At 39.0% G+C, this 22527-nt stretch overlaps 1 protein-coding gene across 1 annotated transcript in view; it reads right to left on the bottom strand.

Moving 5' to 3' along the window:
• Positions 1-16575, bottom strand: part of LOC127413303 (FERM and PDZ domain-containing protein 4-like) — a 45545-nt gene extending 28970 nt beyond the window's left edge. The window contains exons 1-5 of the mRNA XM_051650312.1: positions 16472-16575; positions 6940-7100; positions 4972-5074; positions 1178-1223; positions 942-1046 (exon numbers count right to left, since the gene is read on the bottom strand). Of these exons, the coding sequence (XP_051506272.1) occupies positions 942-1046; positions 1178-1223; positions 4972-5074; positions 6940-7100; positions 16472-16575 (519 nt within the window). The remainder of the gene's footprint in view (positions 1-941; positions 1047-1177; positions 1224-4971; positions 5075-6939; positions 7101-16471) is intronic.
• Between the last annotated feature and the right edge of the window lie 5952 nt (positions 16576-22527).

Below are 22527 nucleotides of genomic sequence, written 5' to 3'. Positions count from 1 at the left end.
TTTCGCACCAAAATAAGTTCATCTGAAGGAGACAGAATGTGTCTCCTTTCTGAGCGGTAGGATGGCTGCGTGGTCCCATGGTGTTTATACTTGCGTACTATTGTTTGTACAGATGAACGTGGTACCTTCAGGCATTTGGAAATTGCTCCCAAGGATGAACCAGACTTGTGGAGATCCACAATTTTTTTTCTGAGGTCTTGGCTGATTTCTTTTGATGTTACCATGATGTCAAGCAATGAGGCACTGAGTTTGAAGGTAGGCCTTAAAATACATCCATAGGTACACCTCCAACTGATTCTAATTAGCCAATTAGCCTATCAGAAGCTAATAGGCTTGACAAGCCTACTTAAAGGCACAGTTAACTTAGTGTATGTAAACTGCAGACCCACTGGAATTGTAATATAGTCAATTAAAAGTGAAACCATCTGTCTCTAAACAACTAATATTAAATCTGTGGAGTGGTTAAAAAATTAGTTTTAATGACTTCAACCTAAGTGTATGTAAACTTCTGACTTCAACTGCATATATGTATACTGTATATATGATGCAGAACTTGCACCAATTTATGGTGAAGAACTACACTACCCATGATCCTGAAGGGAAACAGTGCATCAAAGAAGCTCTGCAGCAACCGCTCACACCCATCACGCACTTTTAATGTCGTCAGTGAAATATTTCTTTATTCACTGACCAGATGAAGAAAAACAAATTAACCTAGTCTATGGAAAAAAATAGCCTTGTTCTCTCATCTCACAAATGTTCTTCCATGGAGTGAATAGATCCATAGCAATGCATTGTTTCAATTCAATTTTGATTTGTTGATCGCAGTGAATATTTGCTCTCTAATAGGCCTTAAAATGGTTATGGCCTGGTTAGGACACATTGTAAGCCTGACCAGGGAATGCATGAGAGTTGAATGTGTTTGTGTGTTTTGTCCTTACCTGAGTGTGTCCGTTGACGACAACCTCTTCTGCAAAGCGCACTTTAACAGGATTTCTTCTCAGATGAGCTCTCTTCTCTGCTGACATGAATGATGACTTAGGATTCTGCAAGAAAAAAAACATTTTCCTGACTCTGATACCTTTATCTAAGAACTTTCAAGATACAAGATTAAAATTTAAAGTCCAAGTAACAGGAAATAACAGGAAGTACTGATGGAAATGTGTTCAATACGTACCGACATGTGTCTGAGGATGGTCATGGTTACAGAGTCCTGGCACTCACTAAGGGCGGATCATAAAAAAAAAACTTGAGTACAGAAACCACCATACTTCTCAGTGACCTCTGAACTTTGACCAGCAGCAGAGCTAAAGACAACTGACAGGGCTATGTTCAGAACAGCATACTACCATGCTACACATACTATTTTTTTAAGTAACATTTTTAATCCGAAACAAATAGCCCATTAAACATTTAACATAGTCAAGTCATGTGACACCAGTGTAGCAGGAGTTGCACTGACTAGTCAACAAGTTCTGCCACCAGTTGATGTGTTGAATCTGTTAGTTGTGGATCATATTACTTCAGCTGCACTTAGTCTATTAACCTGTTTCAGTTAAGTGGCTTTTTACTCACAGTCGGCATATTTGGGACCATCATCGTGGGGAAGCAATGGCGATGAAACAATATCAAGAAAAATGTCAATGTTTGCTTTTGATCCATGCCAAGTCTCAGGAATAATGTATACAGGTCTTAAGTCAACACAAATAATGCCAAATTTGGCTTTCCCGGACATTTAAATAGATTTTATCCACGATTCATTGCCAGACACTGGCGAGTCTGATGTGTGACCGGCGAGTACACACGCCTAACGGTACATCACCATAAACATCTCTCATACAGAAGTTAAAAAAGTTTGCGTGCCATTTTCTGGTCTGATTTGGTCACAATAACACAACGTCTGTGATGATCCCATCTGTATGAATGTAAGAGCTCATTAGCTCAAGTTCAGCTCATGAAGAATACACAGAAAGTGACAGAGTCGAGCAAGCCTGGTATGCAAGTACCTGGAGTTTAACTCCTAGTGTTTTTAACTTATATAGTCATGCATTTAAAAACAGTTCCTTAGGGGCATAGTTATTTTAAAAGTTAATTTAGTTATAAGTTAATTAAAAAATGCTTAAATATGACTAAAGTGTTTACATTTTAGACTTGTGTTGTTTATTGACTAACATAAATATATACACATAAAATATATACTGAATATTAATTTTACTGTGCTTTTTTCATGTATTACAATATGTTATAATTAGAGGTCGACCTTTATGAGTTTTTTAAAGGTAAAACGATATCCAGAGAGCAGGGTGGCCGACAGGGCGATATATCACACAATTTAATTAAATATTAAATGACATTTACTAAATCAGCTAAAAAAATGAATTAACTTTTATTTATCATTATATTTATTCTCTAAACTTTTACGCAAAACGTCTTTAAAAACTTTTAAAAAATCTTTATAAAATAAGAGTTTGTGTGTTTTTTGATGGTAGATAGCACTTTCTTCTTGTTTCTGTTTAGTCTTCCAATTTTAGTAACTGTTTGCACAAATAAATTATAATACATTAGGATGAAGGAAATAACAACAGTACACACAGTAGTCCAGTAACTATGGAAAAAGCAGAAAAAGACTCTGTATTAGAGATAGACCATTATATTAGTTTTACCGATTAATCGGTGCCGATAGTTGCTCTTTGGAACTATCGGTTATCTGTAAAAATCTATGCTGATAGTTGCCGATATATTTAATAAAAAAATTTATTCATCCATATTTTTATTCTCATCTATATATTTTGTTATTTTGATTAGATAAATCAAGTGTTCTAAATTGAAGTGAGAGCATGCAATGAAAAATGCGACTATACAGAAATGTGTCCCGCAGCACATACATTGTGTCTCCGAAAAAAACTCACCTGGTGATATATAAAATACTCAGTCTGGTGAATATATGCTATAATTTGGTAATTTGGTAAATACTCAAATAGAGCATTCTAACTGAACCAATTCTCCATCATTTCAAAATAAGAGTGCTGAAATAAGTGTGTATTTCGGGCTCGTTTATAGTTAAAAGTCCTCTTTTTTTTTATAACTGGACTACAGTTGCACTATAGACTGAATCTGGATTTTTTTCCAATTTGGACTCTTGTAGTCTCTGTCTGTGCCCCTCGTATTATGGAAAAACGTATAATTAATTATAATTCTAATTACAAACTAAGATTTTTTTTTACATTCTATAAATCGGTTTTAAAAACTATCGGCCGATTAATCGGTCATTGGCCTATTCAACCACCTTAGTTATCGGTATCGGCAAAATCCACTATCGGTCGACCTCTACTCTGTATATTACATTTTGTAATATCGATTGATGGTTGATTGATTGATGATCTTAAGGCTGATATTTTCAAATATGAAAACACAGAACCCTAGACTTGTGAAAAAATATTTCGAATTCATGTAATTGCCCTTTATTTATTATTATTATTTATTTTTTTACTTTTGTTTTTATTAGGGATGTCCAGATATTATTTTTTATTTTTTTTGACAATGAGTACCGATACCTCCTTTTCAGTATCCGTTGATACTGATCCCTGTTTTTTTGTTTTATTTTTTTCTGAATCTCCATCTCGCTGGACGAGTTGAGATTACTCTGTGTTCAACCGAACACTCTAACAGATCCGAAGGAGACCGCTGAGCAATTCGCATCTTCATCCGTTGGCCTACAGAAGTGAAGAGATTAAAGATTTCTCTTTCATCTTCAATCAAGTCGACATTTCTGAGTTCTCTGCCAGCCCGCCGAGAATCAACAGCCGTACCGCCCGCCGACAGTGCGAGGAAACGGCCCCCCGTCATCACCTGAGCCTCAAGGAACCGGGTTAAAGGACGGAGGAAAACACATTCTACCTGTGTCCTCATGCGATTTAAGTAAGAGGTTTACATCTGGGCAGAATTTTTCATCCAAATGGTGTTTAAATAAACAAATTCATTACAATTTAAAATTCATTTTTAACATAATATTGTATTATTTTTAACAAATTAAGTACTTTTATACAGAACCTCACAGCACAATCCTAAATACAACATTGGAGTTATATTTGTCAAATAAAGTTCTGCATAACAGAGCATCACAGATGTGAGATATTGATGAAATATACTACAGTTACTATTGATTTATGATCATTATTATTAATACTTGTATTTGTAGTCATAGTACTACAGTTTATATTACATAACTATACAGTAGTGATATATTTCTGTCATATTTTTTCCTATTTAAATTGATTGCTTTTATTTTGGAGTGAAGCCATTTCCCGTTTCTATGCATTTTTGATGGTAGTTTCTCACCTCCAGAAAAGCAGGTCACAAAATGCTGCTGTTTAATTAAATAAATATGTAGTCTTTATGCGCCTTGCGCTACAAAGTGAATTAGCACTTTGCTCGCTGTCATCTGCAATAAACAGAGCATGCAATGCTCATGATGGTGTTTTCAGTGTATGAGCCAAGGAGATCTAAAAGGTATGAGCACAACACCGACTCCACACATTCACTTTGAAGTGTGCAGCACATGCAAAATATACTTACCTCATTAAATCGCAGCCTTTTAATTTGTGTGCTGAATGTTTATGGAATGAAAAGATGGTATTGGTTTTTGGTACTGGAACATTTTTACGAGCACGAGAACAAGTATATGAGTGTAGTATCGGACCCGACATCCCTAATATTTTATTTAAAAAAAAATCAATTTTTATTTTTTTTTTTCATATTCCCTAGACTGATGTATTCTGTAATTGCTTTTTCATACTACATATTGTTACTGGTGCAAATACAAATAAAGTCTTAAAAAAACAATATATATAAATGGCCATTTCCAATGTGTGTAAGACAAACGCTCATTTACCCAGTAAAGTGAAATAATCAAGCAATTTTAGTCTTATAGGTCATCAAATTAAAGAAAGGAAGAGGAAGAGAAAAAGGTACCTAATCATTTGTTCTGCATTTTCTGGGGAAAGATCCTCTATGGCTTTATTGTTCACTTTCAGGATCTGGTCTCCAGGTAAGAGCTGACCATCTGCTGGACCTCCTATACACACACACACACACAAAACTAGGTTTGTTCATTTTCTAAAGTAAATGTGAGTAATGCTTACCCATGCAAAACACTGCAATAAGTCAAAAAGTCTCTCTGATATTCTGATCCTTATATGTCTTGGGTGCTCCTTCAATGTGAGTCTATGGAATTTTTCACCCATTAAATCATCCACTATGGAAAAACTGTAAGTCTGATTGCTTAGAAAAGAAAACACACAGCTCTCCTCAACCTGCTGCATGATCTGAGGTCCAGTATCATTCATGCGGGATGAGTTGTGCACCACAGTTTAATATTTACTGTAGTGTTAGGGGTTTGTTCAAATCCCTAACTCCAAGTATGAGCAAACACCACAAATGAATGTAGGCCTATAACAGTGTAACAATGAAAGTTTTTGGCCTGTTAATTCATTATTCATGTCACATCTGATGTTTCTGTTGATAGGAGGGTGTGACTGTGAGTCTGTTTGTCTCTTCATTGGTCTGTTCTGCCATTTACACTCATTTGTCCTCAAGCCAGAACACACACACACACACAAACACACAATCTGCCCTTCTGGCCTGACATCATCCTCTCAGTCCCTGTTGACTCTCTGCCCTGCCAGAACCAACTGCCAACAGTCTCAGTCTCTCTCTCTCTCTCTCTCTCTCTCTCATAATTATGGGCTGTAGGGCTGTAAGATTTCTCCTCTGGGCTTTTATCAGCTGTTTCTGCCGCAAAAAGAGAGAAGTCAGCACAGCTGCAAAGAGAGAGAGAGTGTGCAAGTGTGTGTGATTCTGTGTTAACACTGTGGCTGTACACATTAGCTCTGTTCCAAAACCTACTGAGCGTCCTTGCTGTCTACTGCCTACATAGGCAGCTGCCTTCTAAGACAGCATCCTAGTTGAAATGGAACTTCATTAGAGACCGATTTGAAACACTGAGCTTGTCATAAAGTATTCTGAAATTGCCTTATACTGTATGCAAAGGATACATGTGATGCTGCTGTATATTTGAGCCAAAATAAGGTATCTTAGAAGGCAGCGTAATAATGCTGCCAACATTTTTGAACAGCATTTATGTCAGGAGTACACATACTGTATGAGGTCTTAAAATGCTGTCTAGGTAGGCAGCTCACTAGTTGAAAGCAAGTTAATGTGTGTGTGTGTGTGTGTGTGTGTGTGTGTGTGTGTGTGTGAGATTGTGAGTCAGTACCGGTCAGTTCAAAGCACAAATAAATGTAATCAGCTTGTGTCAATGTGTATTTGCGTGTGTGTGAGACAGATTATGGTTGAAAGAGCTTGCACACCTGCATCATAATTAAATAAATAAATGACAGAGGAGCAGGTGGCCACCACACACACGTCAAGTCCTTTCTCACAGTTTTACAATATCTCTGTAAATTCAAACTGATGCAACAGAGGCAGGACATTAATAGAGACTTCCAGAGACACTCACACACCCAACAGAAAGTTTTATTGCTCAGAAATGTATCTTTTAAAGCTCAGTAGATATAACGGTGATATCAGTTATGTTTGTTTAAAAAAGACCCCATGGCCTGACAAGTCTTGGAAAAATGTCATGACAAATGTATGAGTTCATATTGAAAGCTTTGACTTTTGATTGCAGATTCTGGCGTCTTGGCAAATCTGAGCACAGTCTGTGACATTGTTGAGTCTCCAATTGCTGTCTAAGAGAAACAACTGACATATTCAAGAGATCTCATTTGTGATTTTTCTTTCTTATAGACACACACTCTCACATGAGGCACCCAAACGTGCCATGCTTAGATCATAATCTGTGTTACTTTGAAAACAGACAAGTAGCAGATTGCTCCAGCGAGTCCTGTAAGCCTGACTCCACGTGAAGGCTGTATGTACCTGGAGTGATGTCTCTGACCAGCAGGGGGTGCTGTGCAGAGAGAGTAAAACCATGTGAGTCCAGTACATCATCTCTGATCACCTTCACGGTTACCTTCACAGGGAAGTTCTGCTGTCCCACCTCCCTTGAGCGTGCCCTCATGCCCCCCAGAATACGCTCCCTACCGGACAGAGAGACAGTACACATCAGACAAACAGATCTCATAGAGAAAAACACATAAGGGCTGTGTGTATGAAATATAATACTAGCACTGCATTTTGCATAGTAAATACGGTATACTGACTACTATTTTTTAAAACAGTATGTGAAACAATATGCAGTATGAGGCAAACAAGCGTTTCAAACAGTAGCATTGCTGTCGTATTACTTATGTTGCATGTTTAATTCAGCAAGTTTCATCCAATGGAAATTAATAAAGATTATTTTGCATTTTGAATCAGTTTTTGAGTAAAATAATGTATGCGTAAAAACATTCAATAGTGCCTGCGCACTTTTTTAGACATCTTGGTTCCAGAAGTATTTTTTTCCATTCATTATTTCAATTGGAATTTCATACAATCCTTCATAAAAGAGTTGTAAGCCATGAACCAAACCAACCAGCTCTGATGTGAATCACAACATCACAAACTTTGATTTGAAGCAAAAAAGTATTTGAAAATCGGACAAAAAGATAAGTTACAAACTGTGTACTTAAAGTCTTTCATGAGGGAATGAATTACAATCCCATGAAGCATTGTGAATGACGTAATCAAATTAAAAATAATGGAAAAATATGAAACTATTGATTTAAAGATGTTGATTATAACTTAAGTACACTCACTGAGCACTCTATTAGGAATACCTGTACACCTACTTATTCATTCGATTATCTAATCAGACAATTGTGTAGCAGCAGTGCAGTGCATAAAATCATGCAGATACGGGTCGGGAGCTTCAGTTAATATTCACATCAACCATCAGAATGGAGAAAAAATTTGATCTCAGTGATTTTGACCGTAGCATGATTTTTGGTGCCAGACAGGCTGGTTTGAGTATTTCTGTAACTGCTGATCTCCTGGGATTCTCACACACAGCAGTCTCTAGAGTTTACTCAGAATGGTGCCAAAAACGAAAAACATCCACTGAGGGACAGTTCTGTGGATGGAAATGCCTTGTTGATGAGAGAGGTCAACAGAGAATGGCCAGACTGGTTCGAGCTGACAGAAAGTCTACAGTAACTCAGATAACCACTCTGTACAATTGTAGTGAAAAGAATATCATCTCAGAATGCACAACATGTCGAACCTTGAGGTGGATGGGCTACAACAGCAGAAGTCCACGTCGGGTTCCACTTCTGTCAGCCAAGAGCAGAAAGCTGAGGCTGCAGTGGGCACAGCCTCACCAAAACTGGACAGTTGACAACTGGAAAAACAGCCTGGTCTAATGAATCTAGATTTTTGTTAAGGCACACAGATGGAAGGATCAGAATTTTGTACCAACAGCATAAAATCCATGGACCCAACCTGCCTAGTGTCAACAGTCCAGGCTGGTGGTGGTGGTGTAATGGTGTGGGGAATGTTCTTGGCACACTTTGGGTCCGTTAATACCAATCAGTCATCACTTGAATGCCACAGCCTATTTGAGTATTGTTGCTGACCATGTGCATTCCTTCATGGCCACAATTTACCCATCTTCTAATGGCTACTTCCAGCATGATAATGCACCATGTCACAAAGCAAAAGTCGTCTCAAACAGGTTTCATGAACATGCCAATGAGTTCACTGTTCTTCAGTGGCCTTCTCAGTCACCGGATCTGAATCCAATAGAACACTTTTGTGATGTGGTAGAATGGGAGATTTGCAGCATGAATGTGAAGCTGACAAATCTGCAGTAATTGCGTAATGCAATCATGTCAACATGGACCAGAATCTCATAGGAATGTTTCCAACATCTTATAGAATCCATGCCACACAGATTTGAGGCTGTTTTGAAAGCAAAGGGAGGCCCTACCCAGTATTAGTATAGTGTTCCTAAAAACGTGCTCAGTGAGTATATATACAAATACATAAGTAGTTTGAGAGTATAGGAAGAGCGACTCGACTGCATCATTTACAGTACGTCAATGGAGTGGGCGGTTGCTGCAGAGCCCTTTTGGCGCACTTTGTTCGCAGCAATGCTCAGATTGTAGGATCACTTCCCTTCAAGATCATGGGTAGTGTAGTTCTACACCAGGACTTCTGCTACTTAACGCGGTTTTTAAACAATGAAGTTGAAATAACACAGACCGATGGCTTCAACAGAGGTATATACCATGTTGTCTTTAAAGGTTTGTAAGTTATCATTTGAAATCTATTCATCTATGGAGAAAATGCACGGGATTTTTATTTCCGGAACCAGAGAGTTGCACGCTAAAGAATCCTAGCATATTTCTCACTACATACTGAATATTATTTACTGTATACTGCCTATAATTTTTTAAATAGTGTGTGAAACAGTATGCATTATGAAATGAACAAGCGCTTCAAACAGTGGCATTGCTGTCACATGGCATAAGTTGCATGTTTAATTAAGTGAGTGATATCCAGTTATGGACCATGAAATTAATATAGTTATTTAGCCTTTTTTCTTCCAACAATAGTAGGTACTATGACATTCCAAAATAAGTAAGTGGGTCAAGTGAATTTCATTCATAACCCTTAATAAATAAATACAAAAATGAATCATTACTTTAGGTCAAATCAATGTACTATAGTAGTTTTATCTCAACTTCATTAGGTTTGTCAAAAAAAAGGTTTTATTCAGTTCATTTTCTTATGTTGGCCAAACTTAATTTATTTTAGTAATCATTAGAATATGCCAGGTTAGCAAGTGTTAGGACAGAGAAATTGTTGCACTGTTAATTTAGTTGCATCTGCTTATAGAACCAAGCAGCACTCAAATCAAGTATCACTTGAAAGTGAAAGTCCATCCTCAAGCTAAGCATGAGCGCTTCTTCTCCACAATGGTAGCCCCCAAACTCCAGCATAACAGACTCTCTTTTTAAATACCAATATAACAGAACATTAAACATTATTATTCTCCTCATATTCTTATCTTGCTTAAAAATGCATAAAGGAACACTTCATTCCAACACTTGTTCTCCCAATCTAGTCCTGTACAAAGCATGCTGGTAAATAAAAATCCCCTGCCCAGTTTTGTTAATGCTATATTACCACTACAAAAAGTATTCACGTAGTCCCAACTCAAATGGATCAAGTAAACCTCAATTTTACAAATTTAAATGGATATAACGCAATACATCAAGTTGTGACAAAATGTGCTAGAATTGTGTTGCTTTAGTTAACTGAACAAGCAGCAAAAATCCTTTGAGTGTCCAGCATAACTTCATTTTCTACAGAGACTTTCCTTCAAAAACAACATCATAAACAAATGGTTGTGAAACCACATCAAATTATGTCAGTGTATACATACCAACATACAAAAAAAAAAAAAAAGGCAATGGTAATTGTTTGATAATCGATGAGTGTGTGGTTACAGTACAACAGTGGGTGAAAGAAATATGAACCTCCAGCAGATGAAACTAAAAAGAGAAAAGCGCCAATGCTGATGAAGAAATCATTTCAGCACAGCATCTGTTTCAGTGAAAGAAAACGACTAATTATTTACCAGCCAAATGTTTATGCAAAGTTGGATGCATTCAAGTCAAAAACGCCTCTATGATATCCTGGTCTCATATACGGCTCAGGTCTCTCCTTCAGTATAAGTCTATGGGGAAGTTTTGCGAGTTTTATCGTCTACAAGAAAAAAAGCTTAAGTCTGTTCTCTTAGAAAAGTAACAGCACACCTCTCCTCAACAAGCTTCATGATTTGAGGTATCATTCATCTCCATAGCACAAACGTACAGGATGAGTTACACACCGGAGTTTAATACTTCTGGATTTGTTTAAATGAAAACATTGACCACAGGATTGAAGCAGCACCCATGTGATCAAGCCTCAACAACAACTGAATGTCCTGAGCTTTACAAAGCTGGAATTTATAGCAGAGTCCATTTGGAATTGAAGGCCAATGCACAATTACGTGACACTGTGTATAAGGACTATAAAACCTTTTCACCTAAGTAATGGAAAATAGTTATATGATCTGACGAGTTTACTTTTAACTCTATTCCCGACATCGGGATGGATTTGGAGAACAGTTAGAGATCTGACCGCAAAGTCTGTTGAAAATGGTGTGTTGTTCAGTCTACTTTATATTCAACCTTTACATGTGTTAGTGCATATGAATCTGCGTCTACATACAGTACAGTATGTGCTTTTATATCTCTATCTTCTATTTTTGAAGTTCTGTTTCATGGTTGTGTCTTATCTTTTGCCACACCCTGACTGTTTCTAGTTTATTAGCCACTTTCACACATGAAACCCATTAAATTGCTGTAAAACTGTGGGACTGCCTTAACTGTGTTGGGCCTCGTATTCAGACAGAAGACAAAGGCAGGCCTTACACAGTCGTAAAACCAACTCAGCCCCCACACACCAAGTCGTAAATCTTACTGATAAAAATCGCGCCAAAATCAAACAAAGGGAGTCCAAAACAGACTACAAATCCCATGAAGCCTTGCTCACTAAAGGATCGAACTCTCAACTCCTATTGGATGAGGCACACAACAGAACATCCCTCAAACATGACATTGCTTCCAGCAACTTTGTTTGCAGTGTGTAGACGCAGCTCATCGCTGCTCTCATGTGCAACCTCGTGGCACAAGGAAGTAACGTCCGACTTGAAACTGTAGCCATACAATCTCCATCTCGCTGAATGAGTTGAGATTACTCTGTGTTCAACCGAACACTCTAACGGATCCGAAGGAGACCGCTGAGCAATCCGCATCTTCATCCGTTGGCCTACAGAAGTGAAGAGATTAAAGATTTCTCTTCCATCTTCAATCAAGTCGACATTTCTGAGTTCTCTGCCAGCCCGCCGAGAATCAACAGCCGTACCGCCCGCCGACAGAGCGAGGAAACGGCCTCCCGTCATCACACGAGCCTCAAGGAACCGGGTCGGAATTAAAGGACGGAGGAAAACACATTCTACCTGTGTCCTCATGCGATTCAAGTAAGAGGTTTACGTCTGGGCAGAGATAGAATATTATAGTGTGTTATTCTTGTGTTTCAAGGTTTTTGCTTGTACAGTTTACGGATCGCCATGTCCGCTCATTATTAATACTCAGGGTATTAATTATCACGAATTTGTTTTGCTGTATTGTGGTCCAACCAAATTGGACTGTTGTGCAATTTCGCCATCGCGGGTGAGACAGGTAAACTGAGTTCATCCATTAAAGAGTCAAATAACGCGGGACTGTTTATGAGTCGTCCACCGCGTCTCTGAGCGATGAACTAACAGCTGCTTTCTCTCCCATGATCGCGAAATCGGCTTTAGGGCCGTCACTTCTCTCTCTCTCATACTAACCACACACACACACACACACACACACGCACGCGACCCCTCACAAACATTCTGGCACACATTTTTGGCTCCTAGATAGCTTAATGCTAAAGCCCAGCTTTGTCCCTAAGCTATCGTACAAGCGGATACACGCGGTAACTGGTAGACGCCATTGACTGGTTTCTCGCCTCCCCCATTCGCGGTCATATTCCCTGGCCGGAAGTCTCGCATGACATACTCTCCACGAGAGTCACGTCTGCCATTTTTTGCACGTCCCTCCTTACACACACTCACACTGTCACACACACACCTTATGTGTTATAGGATTATTTTATTTCCATATCTAATCATGTCACTGTTTAGTTTGTAGTTGTAAGTTGGAAGTTTATTGACTGCATTGTATTAATTATTAATTGATATTACTGCATAAATAAACTTTGTTTATATTACAAAGAGAAGTGTTCTGGTTTGTTTTGCATACGCCTGTGTCATGCTGACGGGATGTCAGTGCTCGGATTCAAACCTTCATTCATTGTTTTTTTTCCCGAAAATTGATATCCTTCAGATGTCGATTTTCCTAAGAAAACAATCTAATATTGAGACTGTTTTACTATCTGGTTATTAGTCCCTGATTTCAGGGTGGTGCCCCGTCAATGTTAATCCTTATTAATATTCTATTGATTTTTGATAATTGATCATTATTTTTGATGATTGTTGAATTTGAAGGATCAATAAGCTAGTGTTAATTTTAATTAATGTTTCATCGATGTTAACAATTAACGACTATCTTTGATAATTGTTGATTTAAAGGATTAAAAAAAGCTAACATTGATTCTCATCAATGTTCTATTGATTTTAATAATTAATAATTATCTTTGATAATTATTAATTATTGCTAATAACCAAACTTGCTCCTAAACGTAGCACACTACATTTACTGGAGCCCCATATGAGGTTTTAATGAGTTAGATTCAATTAATTAATTTAAATATTAATTAATAACTAAAGAAATAATTATTAATTATTTCTGATAGTAACACTGATCTAAACAACCAGTAAAGCCCTACAACTGTTAAATGTACCACATCTGAAATTTACACAACACTTTTTTCTGATGTTTCATCAGCTCTTGTCCTTTGAAGGCTGTAACATTAGTGAGTGTTCTTGATCCTCTGTGTGTTTTTGGTTTCTCTTGTTTATAGAGCACAACAGTAACCACCCACTTTCTCAGCCATCTGGGTTCCTGAAGTATTTCCCCATTCATTTCTCCCATAGACTTAAAAAAAAATCCTTCATAAAAGAGTTGTGAGCCATAAGCCAAACCAACCAGCTCCGAGGTGAATCACAACATCACCAACTCTATTTTGAGGCAAAAAGTATTAGAAAATCTGACAAAAAGACAAAGGTACAAGACTGTGTACTTACTGTCTTTCATGAGGGCACAAACTACAATCCCATAAAGCATTGCAATGATGTCATTGAATAAAAAATGATGGGAATATATAAAACTATTGATTATAAGTATAGAAACAATATATTTTAAGTTTATTGCAAAAGGGGGCCTGGGTAGCTCAGCAAGTAAAGACGCTGACTACCATACCTGGAGTCAAAAGTTCAAATCCAGGGCGTGCTGAGTGACTCCAGTCAGGCTTCCTAAGCAACCAATTGGCCTGGTTGCTAGGGTGGGTAGTCACATTGGGGTAACCTCCTCGTGGTCACTATAATGTGTGGTTCTCGCTCTCAGTGGGGTGCATGGTGAGTTGTGCATGGATACTGTGGAGAATAGCGTGAAGCCTCCACACATGGTATGTCTCCGCGGTAACGCACTCTACAAGCCACGTGATAAGATGCACAGATTGACGGTCTCAGACGCGGAGGCAACTGGGATTTGTCCTCCGCCACCCGGGTTAAGGTGAGTTACTACACCACAACGAGGACTTAAGAGCACATTGGGAATTGGGGAGAAAAGGGGAGAAAATTGCCAAGTTTATTGCAAAATATTCTGATTTGTACAAATATTTAAGTAGTTTAAGGGTAAAGGGAGACCGTCTCAATTACGTCATTAACAGTGCGCCATGGGAGTGCGCGGTCACTCCGAATCACATTTCGCCAGTTTCTTGGACGTGGTTCTCTGATTGGTGGATCTTTCTCAGCTGTACCATGGGTAATGTAGTTGTTTACCATGAATTCTGCTATCAAACATGATTTTTAAACAATGAAGTTGAGACAACGCAGACGGACGGCTTCAACGGAAGAATATATCATTGATGAACAAACTCGCAGCTCAAGATAGGTCTGTCTTTAAAGGTTTATAAGTTATCATTGAAAATCAGTTAATCTATGGGATAAATGAATGGGATTTTTACTTCCGGAACCAGACTGTTGCACTCTATTGTCAAGTTCATAGATTCTTTTTAGATACAGTGCATCCGGAAAGTATTCACAGTGCTTCACTTTTTCCACATTTTGTTATGTTACAGCCTTATTCCAAAATGGATTAAATTCATTATTTTCCTCAAAATTCTACAAACAACACCCCATAATGACAACATGAAAGAAGTTTGTTTGAAATCTTTGCAAATGTATTAAAAATAAAAAACGAAAAAAATCACACAAGTATTCACAGCCTTTGCCATGACACTCAAAATTGAGCTCAGGTGCATCCTGTTTCCACTGATCATCCTTGAGATGTTTCTACAACTTTGATAGGATTGGAGTCCACCTGTGGTAAATTCAGTTGATTGGACATGATTTGGAAAGGCACACACCTGACTGAGCCATGAAGTCCAAGGAATTGTCTGTAGACCTCCGAGACAGGATTGTATTGAAGCACAGATCTGGGGAAGGGTACAGAAAAATTTCTGCAGCATTGAAGGTCCCAATGAGCACAGTGGCCTCCATCATCCGTAAATGGAAGAAGTTTGGAACCACCAGGACTCTTCCTAGAGCTGGCCGCCTGGCCAAACTGAGTGATCAGGGAAGAAGGGCCTTAGTCAGGGAGGTGACCAAGAACCCGATGGTCACTCTGACAGAGCTCCAGCATTTCTCTGTGGAGAGAGGAGAACCTTCCAGAAGAACAACCATCTCTGCAGCACTCCACCAATCAGGCCTGTATGGTAGAGTGGCCAGACAGAAGCCACTCCTCAGTAAAAGGCACATGACAGCCCGCCTGAAGTTTGCCAAAAGGCACCTGAAGGACTCTCAGACCATGAGAAACAAAGATTGAACTCTTTGGCCTGAATGGCAAGCGTCATGTCTGGAGGAAACCAGGCACTGCTCATCACCTGGCCAATACCATCCCTACAGTGAAGCATGGTGGTGGCAGCATCATGCTGTGGGGATGTTTTTCAGCGGCAGGAACTGGGAGACTAGTCAGGATCGAGGGAAAGATGAATGCAGCAATGTACAGAGACATCCTTGATGAAAACCTGCTCCAGAGCGCTCTGGACCTCAGATTGGGGCAAAGGTTCATCTTCCAACAGGACAACGAACCTAAGTACACAGTCAAGATAACAAAGGAGTGGCGCTGGGACAACTCTGTGAATGTCCTTGAGTCACCCAGCCAGAGCCCAGACTTGAACCTGATTGAACATCTCTGGAGAGATCTGAAAATGGCTGTGCACCGACGCTCCCCATCCAACCTGATGGAGCTTGAGAGGTCCTGCAAAGAAGAATGGGAGAAACTGCCCAAAAATAGGTGTGCCAAGCTTGTAGCATCATACTCAAAAAGACTTGAGGCTGTAATTGGTGCCAAAGGTGCTTCAACAAAGTATTGAGCAAAGGCTGTGAATACTTATGTACATGTGACTTTTTCGTTTTTTATTTTTAATAAATTTGCAAAGATTTCAAACAAACTTCTTTCACGTTGTCATTATGGGGTATTGTTTGTAGAATTTTGAGGAAAATAATGAATTTCATCCATTTTGGAATAAGGCTGTAACATAACAAAATGTGGAAAAAGTGAAGTGCTGTGAATACTTTCCGGATGCACTGTAGGTTATTTTTGCTTTACTGAATAAAAAACTGCACTTCAATTGTCTACCTGCTCTCTCCTTGGACTCTGTGTTGCTGTGTGTGTGTGTGTGGGGGGGGGGGGGGGGAATACTCCACCTGCTGAGCGAGTCCCGGGAGCGCCGCAGCCATTTTCCCACCACCTGCTCCACCCGACACACCCTCCGCGGAGATCGACTCCTGCTCCGCTCTCTCTCCTCCATCTGAGAGTGAGAGATACAGAGAGAGACAGAAGTGAACAGTGAATTAGCATGAAACGTGTCTCTTATCAAAAAGTAAAACACTTCATTTAAAGTCACCATGAAATCAAAATTGATCCTTTTCACTAGGGCTGCACAATAATTGAACAAATAATCGAGACTCACTGCTGTTAAAGCTGCAACAATTAACTAATCATGAAAAGTGTCAATTATATGATTCCATTGAGGTCTACTTTTGCAACAATGGACCATTAACTAATAACAGACATGTCTGCTGCTTGATTTTTGTGCGTATTAACAGTTTTGTTTTTCACACTACTAAGAGGGCCAGTGTAAACTTGACCAATTTGGCAATGTCTTGATTTACTGATATATAAAACAGCAATAAAGTAATGAAGAAACACAGTTCTTAGCTTGTTTTGGATGTTTAGGCTACATACAAAGTATGGCATGCAGATGCCCCAGAAAAAAATACGTATTTTAAAGGAGTCACTTTACGAAGAATCACATTATCCTTGAGTTTATTGTACTATAAAAACATATAGTACGTTTCAGAACTCAAAAATTCCTCCCTAGTCCAAAAAGAGCATTTATTGTCACCAAGCTGCAAAACGGCCCATTCTGTACTTCCACGACTTCTCTGCATCCCTTGGGGGCCTTCATTAAGGACCACCTCCACAACAAGAGATCAATGCCTCTTTTTACATCTCTTTGGTCCGTCCACTGGTGTGCAGTCAGAGTAAATGATGAGAGCTGGACAGGTACAGTCATTCCTACACACTTAGGTGTAGTTGCTGTAGTTGTTATTTAACTAACAAAGAGATTGAGATGTCGGGGAGGATTCAAAAATGTTGTACCGTTCCTGGCTGTGGAAATTCAGTATCTCTGCATAGCCTTCTGAAGGATGACAACATTAGGAAAGAGTGGCCAAAGTTAATTTTTTAACAAAGTTCCTGACTGCGTCAATGTGGGATTATATGTTTTGTTTGGCATATTTCTCTAATAATTCTTTTGAGAACAAATAAAGGGATAGTTCACCCCAAAATTTAAATGCTCAAATCATTTACTCACCCTCATGCCATCCCAGATGTGTATGACTTTCTTTCTTCTGCTAAACACAAAGGAAGCTTTTTAGGAGAATGTTTCAGCTCTGTAGGTCCATTAAATGCAAGTGAATGGTGACCAAAACTTTCAAAGCAGCTTTACACATAACTATGCTGTAACATAAAATGAAGCTGTAATGTCTTAAAGTCTCCAAAAGAAGAAGAATGTGAAAGTAAAACTGAAACTGGAGTTTTATAGTAAAAAAGGACTTAAATATTGATCTGAGATATTTTTCTAAAAAACTTTATTTGTGTTCAGCAGAAGAAAGAAAGTCATACACAGCTGGGATGGCATGAGGGTATGTAAATAATGAGAGAATTTTCATTTTTGGGTGAACTATCCCTTTAAGATACCCACTTTGCAAAGAAACTTATATTGAAAGACAGATCAGTGCCACCTATATTGGACACGACAGTAATGCAGAGGTGTAACAAATTTAATACTACTGTTTCTTTCTGTGTTTGTTTGATATGTAAGGAATTGTATATTCATTCTTTCACTCGCAAAATAAACCATGATCAGGACTCCAACGCGGAGCGGATCATGCTTATTACACGGTTACTAACCAAAGAAATACATAATTGCTCACAAAATATTGATGTGAGATTAAATTATGTAAGAAGAAAGTGCAGCGTGGAGTGCAACAAAAGACAATGGTGTAGTAAAGTGGCTCATGTCTCATCTGTTAGTTAGAATGTCCCTTTTTTTGGCCGAAATGACTGCATCGGGATGCCATTTGTGCCGTGTTAAGCAGCAAAACAGTTAAGGGTGATCCCCTCCCCCGATCATCTGGTGAAAGGATCGTTGGTGACTCACCACCCGGCAAACATCCCGTATTTCTTATTACACGAGATGCGAAAACACAAGTTAACCGTCCATTACAGCTGGACACAGATTTATTCACCCTTCACATTTACAGCTTGTGTCTGGACTATTTTCACTCTTCTCAGCTTTATATATCATTATTGCATTACCAAATCCTATATGCCTGTGCGTGTGAGCAACAGTGTTTCTTGAACTTTGTTCAGTTTTCGATTGTTATTTCAGTGGTAGTTTCATTGCGTACTTCACATAAATTGGGACATATAGCTATTAATGATTGCCTGAACTGAGTGCTTTCAGTGGATTTACCTGTGTCGACTGGTTTTCGCTTAAATAATGTATGACTTTAACCCGATAAAGGAAATCCATTTAAAGGTGCTGTAAGCAATTCTTTCATGGAAAGTTATGCAAAACATGTTCTACTCCCTGAGAGATATTACTGAAATAAGTGTTGTAAGATTTCTCACCTGTCTCTGTAACAGCTCTAGACTCTGTAAACAGCAAACAAAAAGACAGTGATGCTTTCTGCCTGTCAATCATTCTGCGCGATCTCATAGTGTTGTAGTTGCAGCGAACTATTGAGACTTACTGCCATTTTTAAAGGGGTCATGACATGAGGAAACAATTTTTCCTTGATCTTTTGACATAGAAGAGGTCATTGTACTATAAAAACATACTGTAAATTTTAGAACTGAAAACTTCCTCCTTAATAGCAAAAACGTGACATCACAAGGACCAAATACATCTGTATATGCAATGCCTCTTTGTTCATCATTGCACCCTTGGCCCCGCCCACTGGTGCTCAGTCAGTCACACAGGTGAAGAGAAGAGAGATGGCCTGTCATGGGACATTCAATCCTAAGTGGACTTACACAGGACACCTTCATGTGCCTTTCTGGATTTATATGTTTTTTTCTACATAAACATGCACAAACAGATGTCTTTGACTGCCTGATACATATTTGGTGCCACTTTTAAAAGAAGCAGTGTCAAGTTACAACTCTGAAGAGGAGAAGCGCTCTGTCATTCAGCTTCTTCCCTGCTGTTTTGAGCACAAACGCGTCACAGACGCTTCTTTGTTGGTACGATTTAAGCTTTGCAAAAGGAACTGTTATTGATGGATAGGGCAGTTAAAAACACTTGGATGCGATTACAAAAAAATGTGAATGAACAGTTTCATTCATGAATATTTCATATGTCATGACTGTTTGGTAGTTTATAGTGCTGACACCCTGTTTACACAGGGCACGTCCGTTGACGCGACGCAATGGCTTGAGGCTGTCCACACCAGGTGTGTCGACAACTGTTTATTTGTGTTGTTGGCAGTAGAAGCGCTATTGTGTGCAGCGCAAAACGGAACAGGACATCTGTTTACGTCGGCGCAACACGATGTGCTGCAACGGACGCTTCCATGGTAGTCAGCCTCATTGGTTATAATGGTTTCTATTGCTTTTGATGCGACGTGACTCTCGTGTCTGGTGTAGACAGGGTGTGGGTGTTAACATTTGTGCTTGAGATGAACAGTTTAATATATTCAGATGCAATGTGATGGATGCAAGTTGTGTGTAAATCCTGACATTTAGTTTTATAATGTTTTGGGGTTTATTCATTCTCTTCCGATTGAGTTCAAAATATGGCTGTATTTGAGGGGCTGCACGATGTTAGCTAATCAGAGCACTGGCCATTTCCGTTGAAGTTTTAAGGAGGCGTTAATGCCAAAACCGAGTGTTTCAGACAAAGGGCCAGAGACAGGGTGCAAAATGATCATATATTACTAAATTATGACTTAAAAAGTTTAACTTTAAAGTGGACCTCAGGGAAGATAATAAAACATGACCCCTTTAAGCCATGTTGTTCATACAGTTGCCAGTTGAGGGCGCTATTTTGCTGCTGTTGTCTTTGACAACCGTTATTGCACCATGTCGGTTTCAATAAAGCTCATTTGGTATCTTTGGAGTGCAGGGTTTTGGAAAGAGAAGGCGTGGCTAAACCAACAGCTCGGTCTCGTGGAAGTAGAACAGCTAAAATCGCTTACAACACCTTTAAGGTGTATAACTGTGATATACACAGGAGTTATAAGTAGTAGGTTTTTTGAATCGTGGATTGTAGCTAGGCTGAAATGCTATTTTAACTAATCAGAATCCAGGGTCAGAATTATCTGTTTTATAATCAAGAATACATCACATTACAGAGGTAAAAATGGGTTGTGAATCCCATTTCATACTAATTTCATATTGTGTACCGGTTCATATTGCCCTGTCATTAAAGGGGTCATAACATGAGGAATCAAATTGTCCTTGATCTTCTGACATAGAAGAGGTTATTGTATTATAAAACATATTGTAAGTTTCAGAAATGAAAACTTCCTCCTCACTGCAAAAAGATGATTTGTAGAAACCAAGCTGCCAAAATGACTTGTTCTCTACTTCCCCCACATTGTGATGTCACACTGTGGTAGACATTTGTATCGGACCGCCTCCACAACAACATATCAACGCCTGCTTTGCCTTATCACTTCAGTAGCCCACCCAGCAGTGGTTAGCAGTGAAGAGAGCATGTCAGTCAAGAGCAGAGAGCCAATCATAACAGTGGGTGTTTACTGTCAAGTCTCAAAGGAGAACCAGCACCAAAACCGAGTGTTTCTGACAGAGGGTCAGAATGAGGGTGGAAAATGATCATGTTTTACAAATATAAGACCTGTTTTTTGTGCAAAAAAATACTAATATTATAAGTGAATGTAACAGCTCACAAACAGAAGGGAAGGAGAACACAGGGAAGCAGGTTTTTCCTGGCTCAGGTAGGACTTTTAATCGGCCACTTCCATGCTTTACAACTTCACAAACTCTTCAGCTTCACAGGCATGTAGACATAAATTCATTAGCTTCACGGGCACATAGTAACTCAAACACATCAGCTTCACAAACATAACAGATTAAACGTAGCAGCTTCAGGAGCACTGTGGCCTGACTCTCTCTCTCTTTCTGCTGGTGGCGTGGCTGCTTATATGCCGTTCTCCCCATGCTCACTGGAATTAGAGACATGTGTTACACTTAATCTAGCTCAGATGCAAGCTCCCTTACCGCTTTCTCTCTGGACGGACGCTTGACCACGCCCCCGCTGCCACAGTGAACCTCAAGGAAAATATTAAAATAATAATAATAATGAAAAAAAAAAGGCATGTCATGACCCCTTTAAGGTATACAGATTTGCCGTATCGCCCATAATGGAGGAAGTTGGAGATGGGGAGGTGGAGGAATGACTGAAGAATTGTCATAAGTGTGAGGGAAGCAGCCACTTATATATCCTTGGGATCTGATTGGCAGGTCTTGATGAACAAGCTCCTCCGAGACTTACTTTTGAAATTTCATTAATAGCAGCACACTAGAATAAGCCAACACACACAGAAGCAGCTTCTTCATTCATATTCTCAGCACAACACTTTCTCTCCTCTATCTGTTTATTCTGTGTGAAGGCTTTTACAGTCATGAGATCAGACAAGACTTGGCATTTCGAGGACAATCTATGTCATAACACACACACACACACACACACACACACACACATTTGTTTTGGTATCATGGTGAACTTCTATTGTTTTCATACTGAGGTTAATTATATTTTCACCTAACCCTAACCTTCACACAAAACTTTCTGCATTTTTACATTTTCATTAAATGTCACAGGTTTGATTCCCATGCAACATTCAAACTGTAACCTTGATTGCACTGTAAGTCACTTTGAATACGTTTCTGCAAAATAAATACATGTAAATATCTAATTACCTTAATGCCTTCTGTTGTTTCTCTGGACGTTTGCTGGTACAAACACACATGCATACTCTGCAGTGAGACACAAGGGAGCTCTAACACACTCAATAACAGCACTCTCTCAAACCACAACTGCTCTAACCGCACTCAAGTGTGTGTGTTTAGGAACACATTCTGAACGACTGATCATTAAGGCTAGTTGTTTTCTCTGTTTCATCAGAATAATCTGCATGATTGTGCACTGATTTGCAGGCAGCATTGC

The sequence above is a fragment of the Myxocyprinus asiaticus genome, chromosome 22, assembly GCF_019703515.2.
Source record: "Myxocyprinus asiaticus isolate MX2 ecotype Aquarium Trade chromosome 22, UBuf_Myxa_2, whole genome shotgun sequence".
In the NCBI taxonomy this organism is placed as follows: domain Eukaryota; kingdom Metazoa; phylum Chordata; class Actinopteri; order Cypriniformes; family Catostomidae; genus Myxocyprinus; species Myxocyprinus asiaticus.
This window is presented reverse-complemented; position numbering and strand designations above follow the sequence as displayed.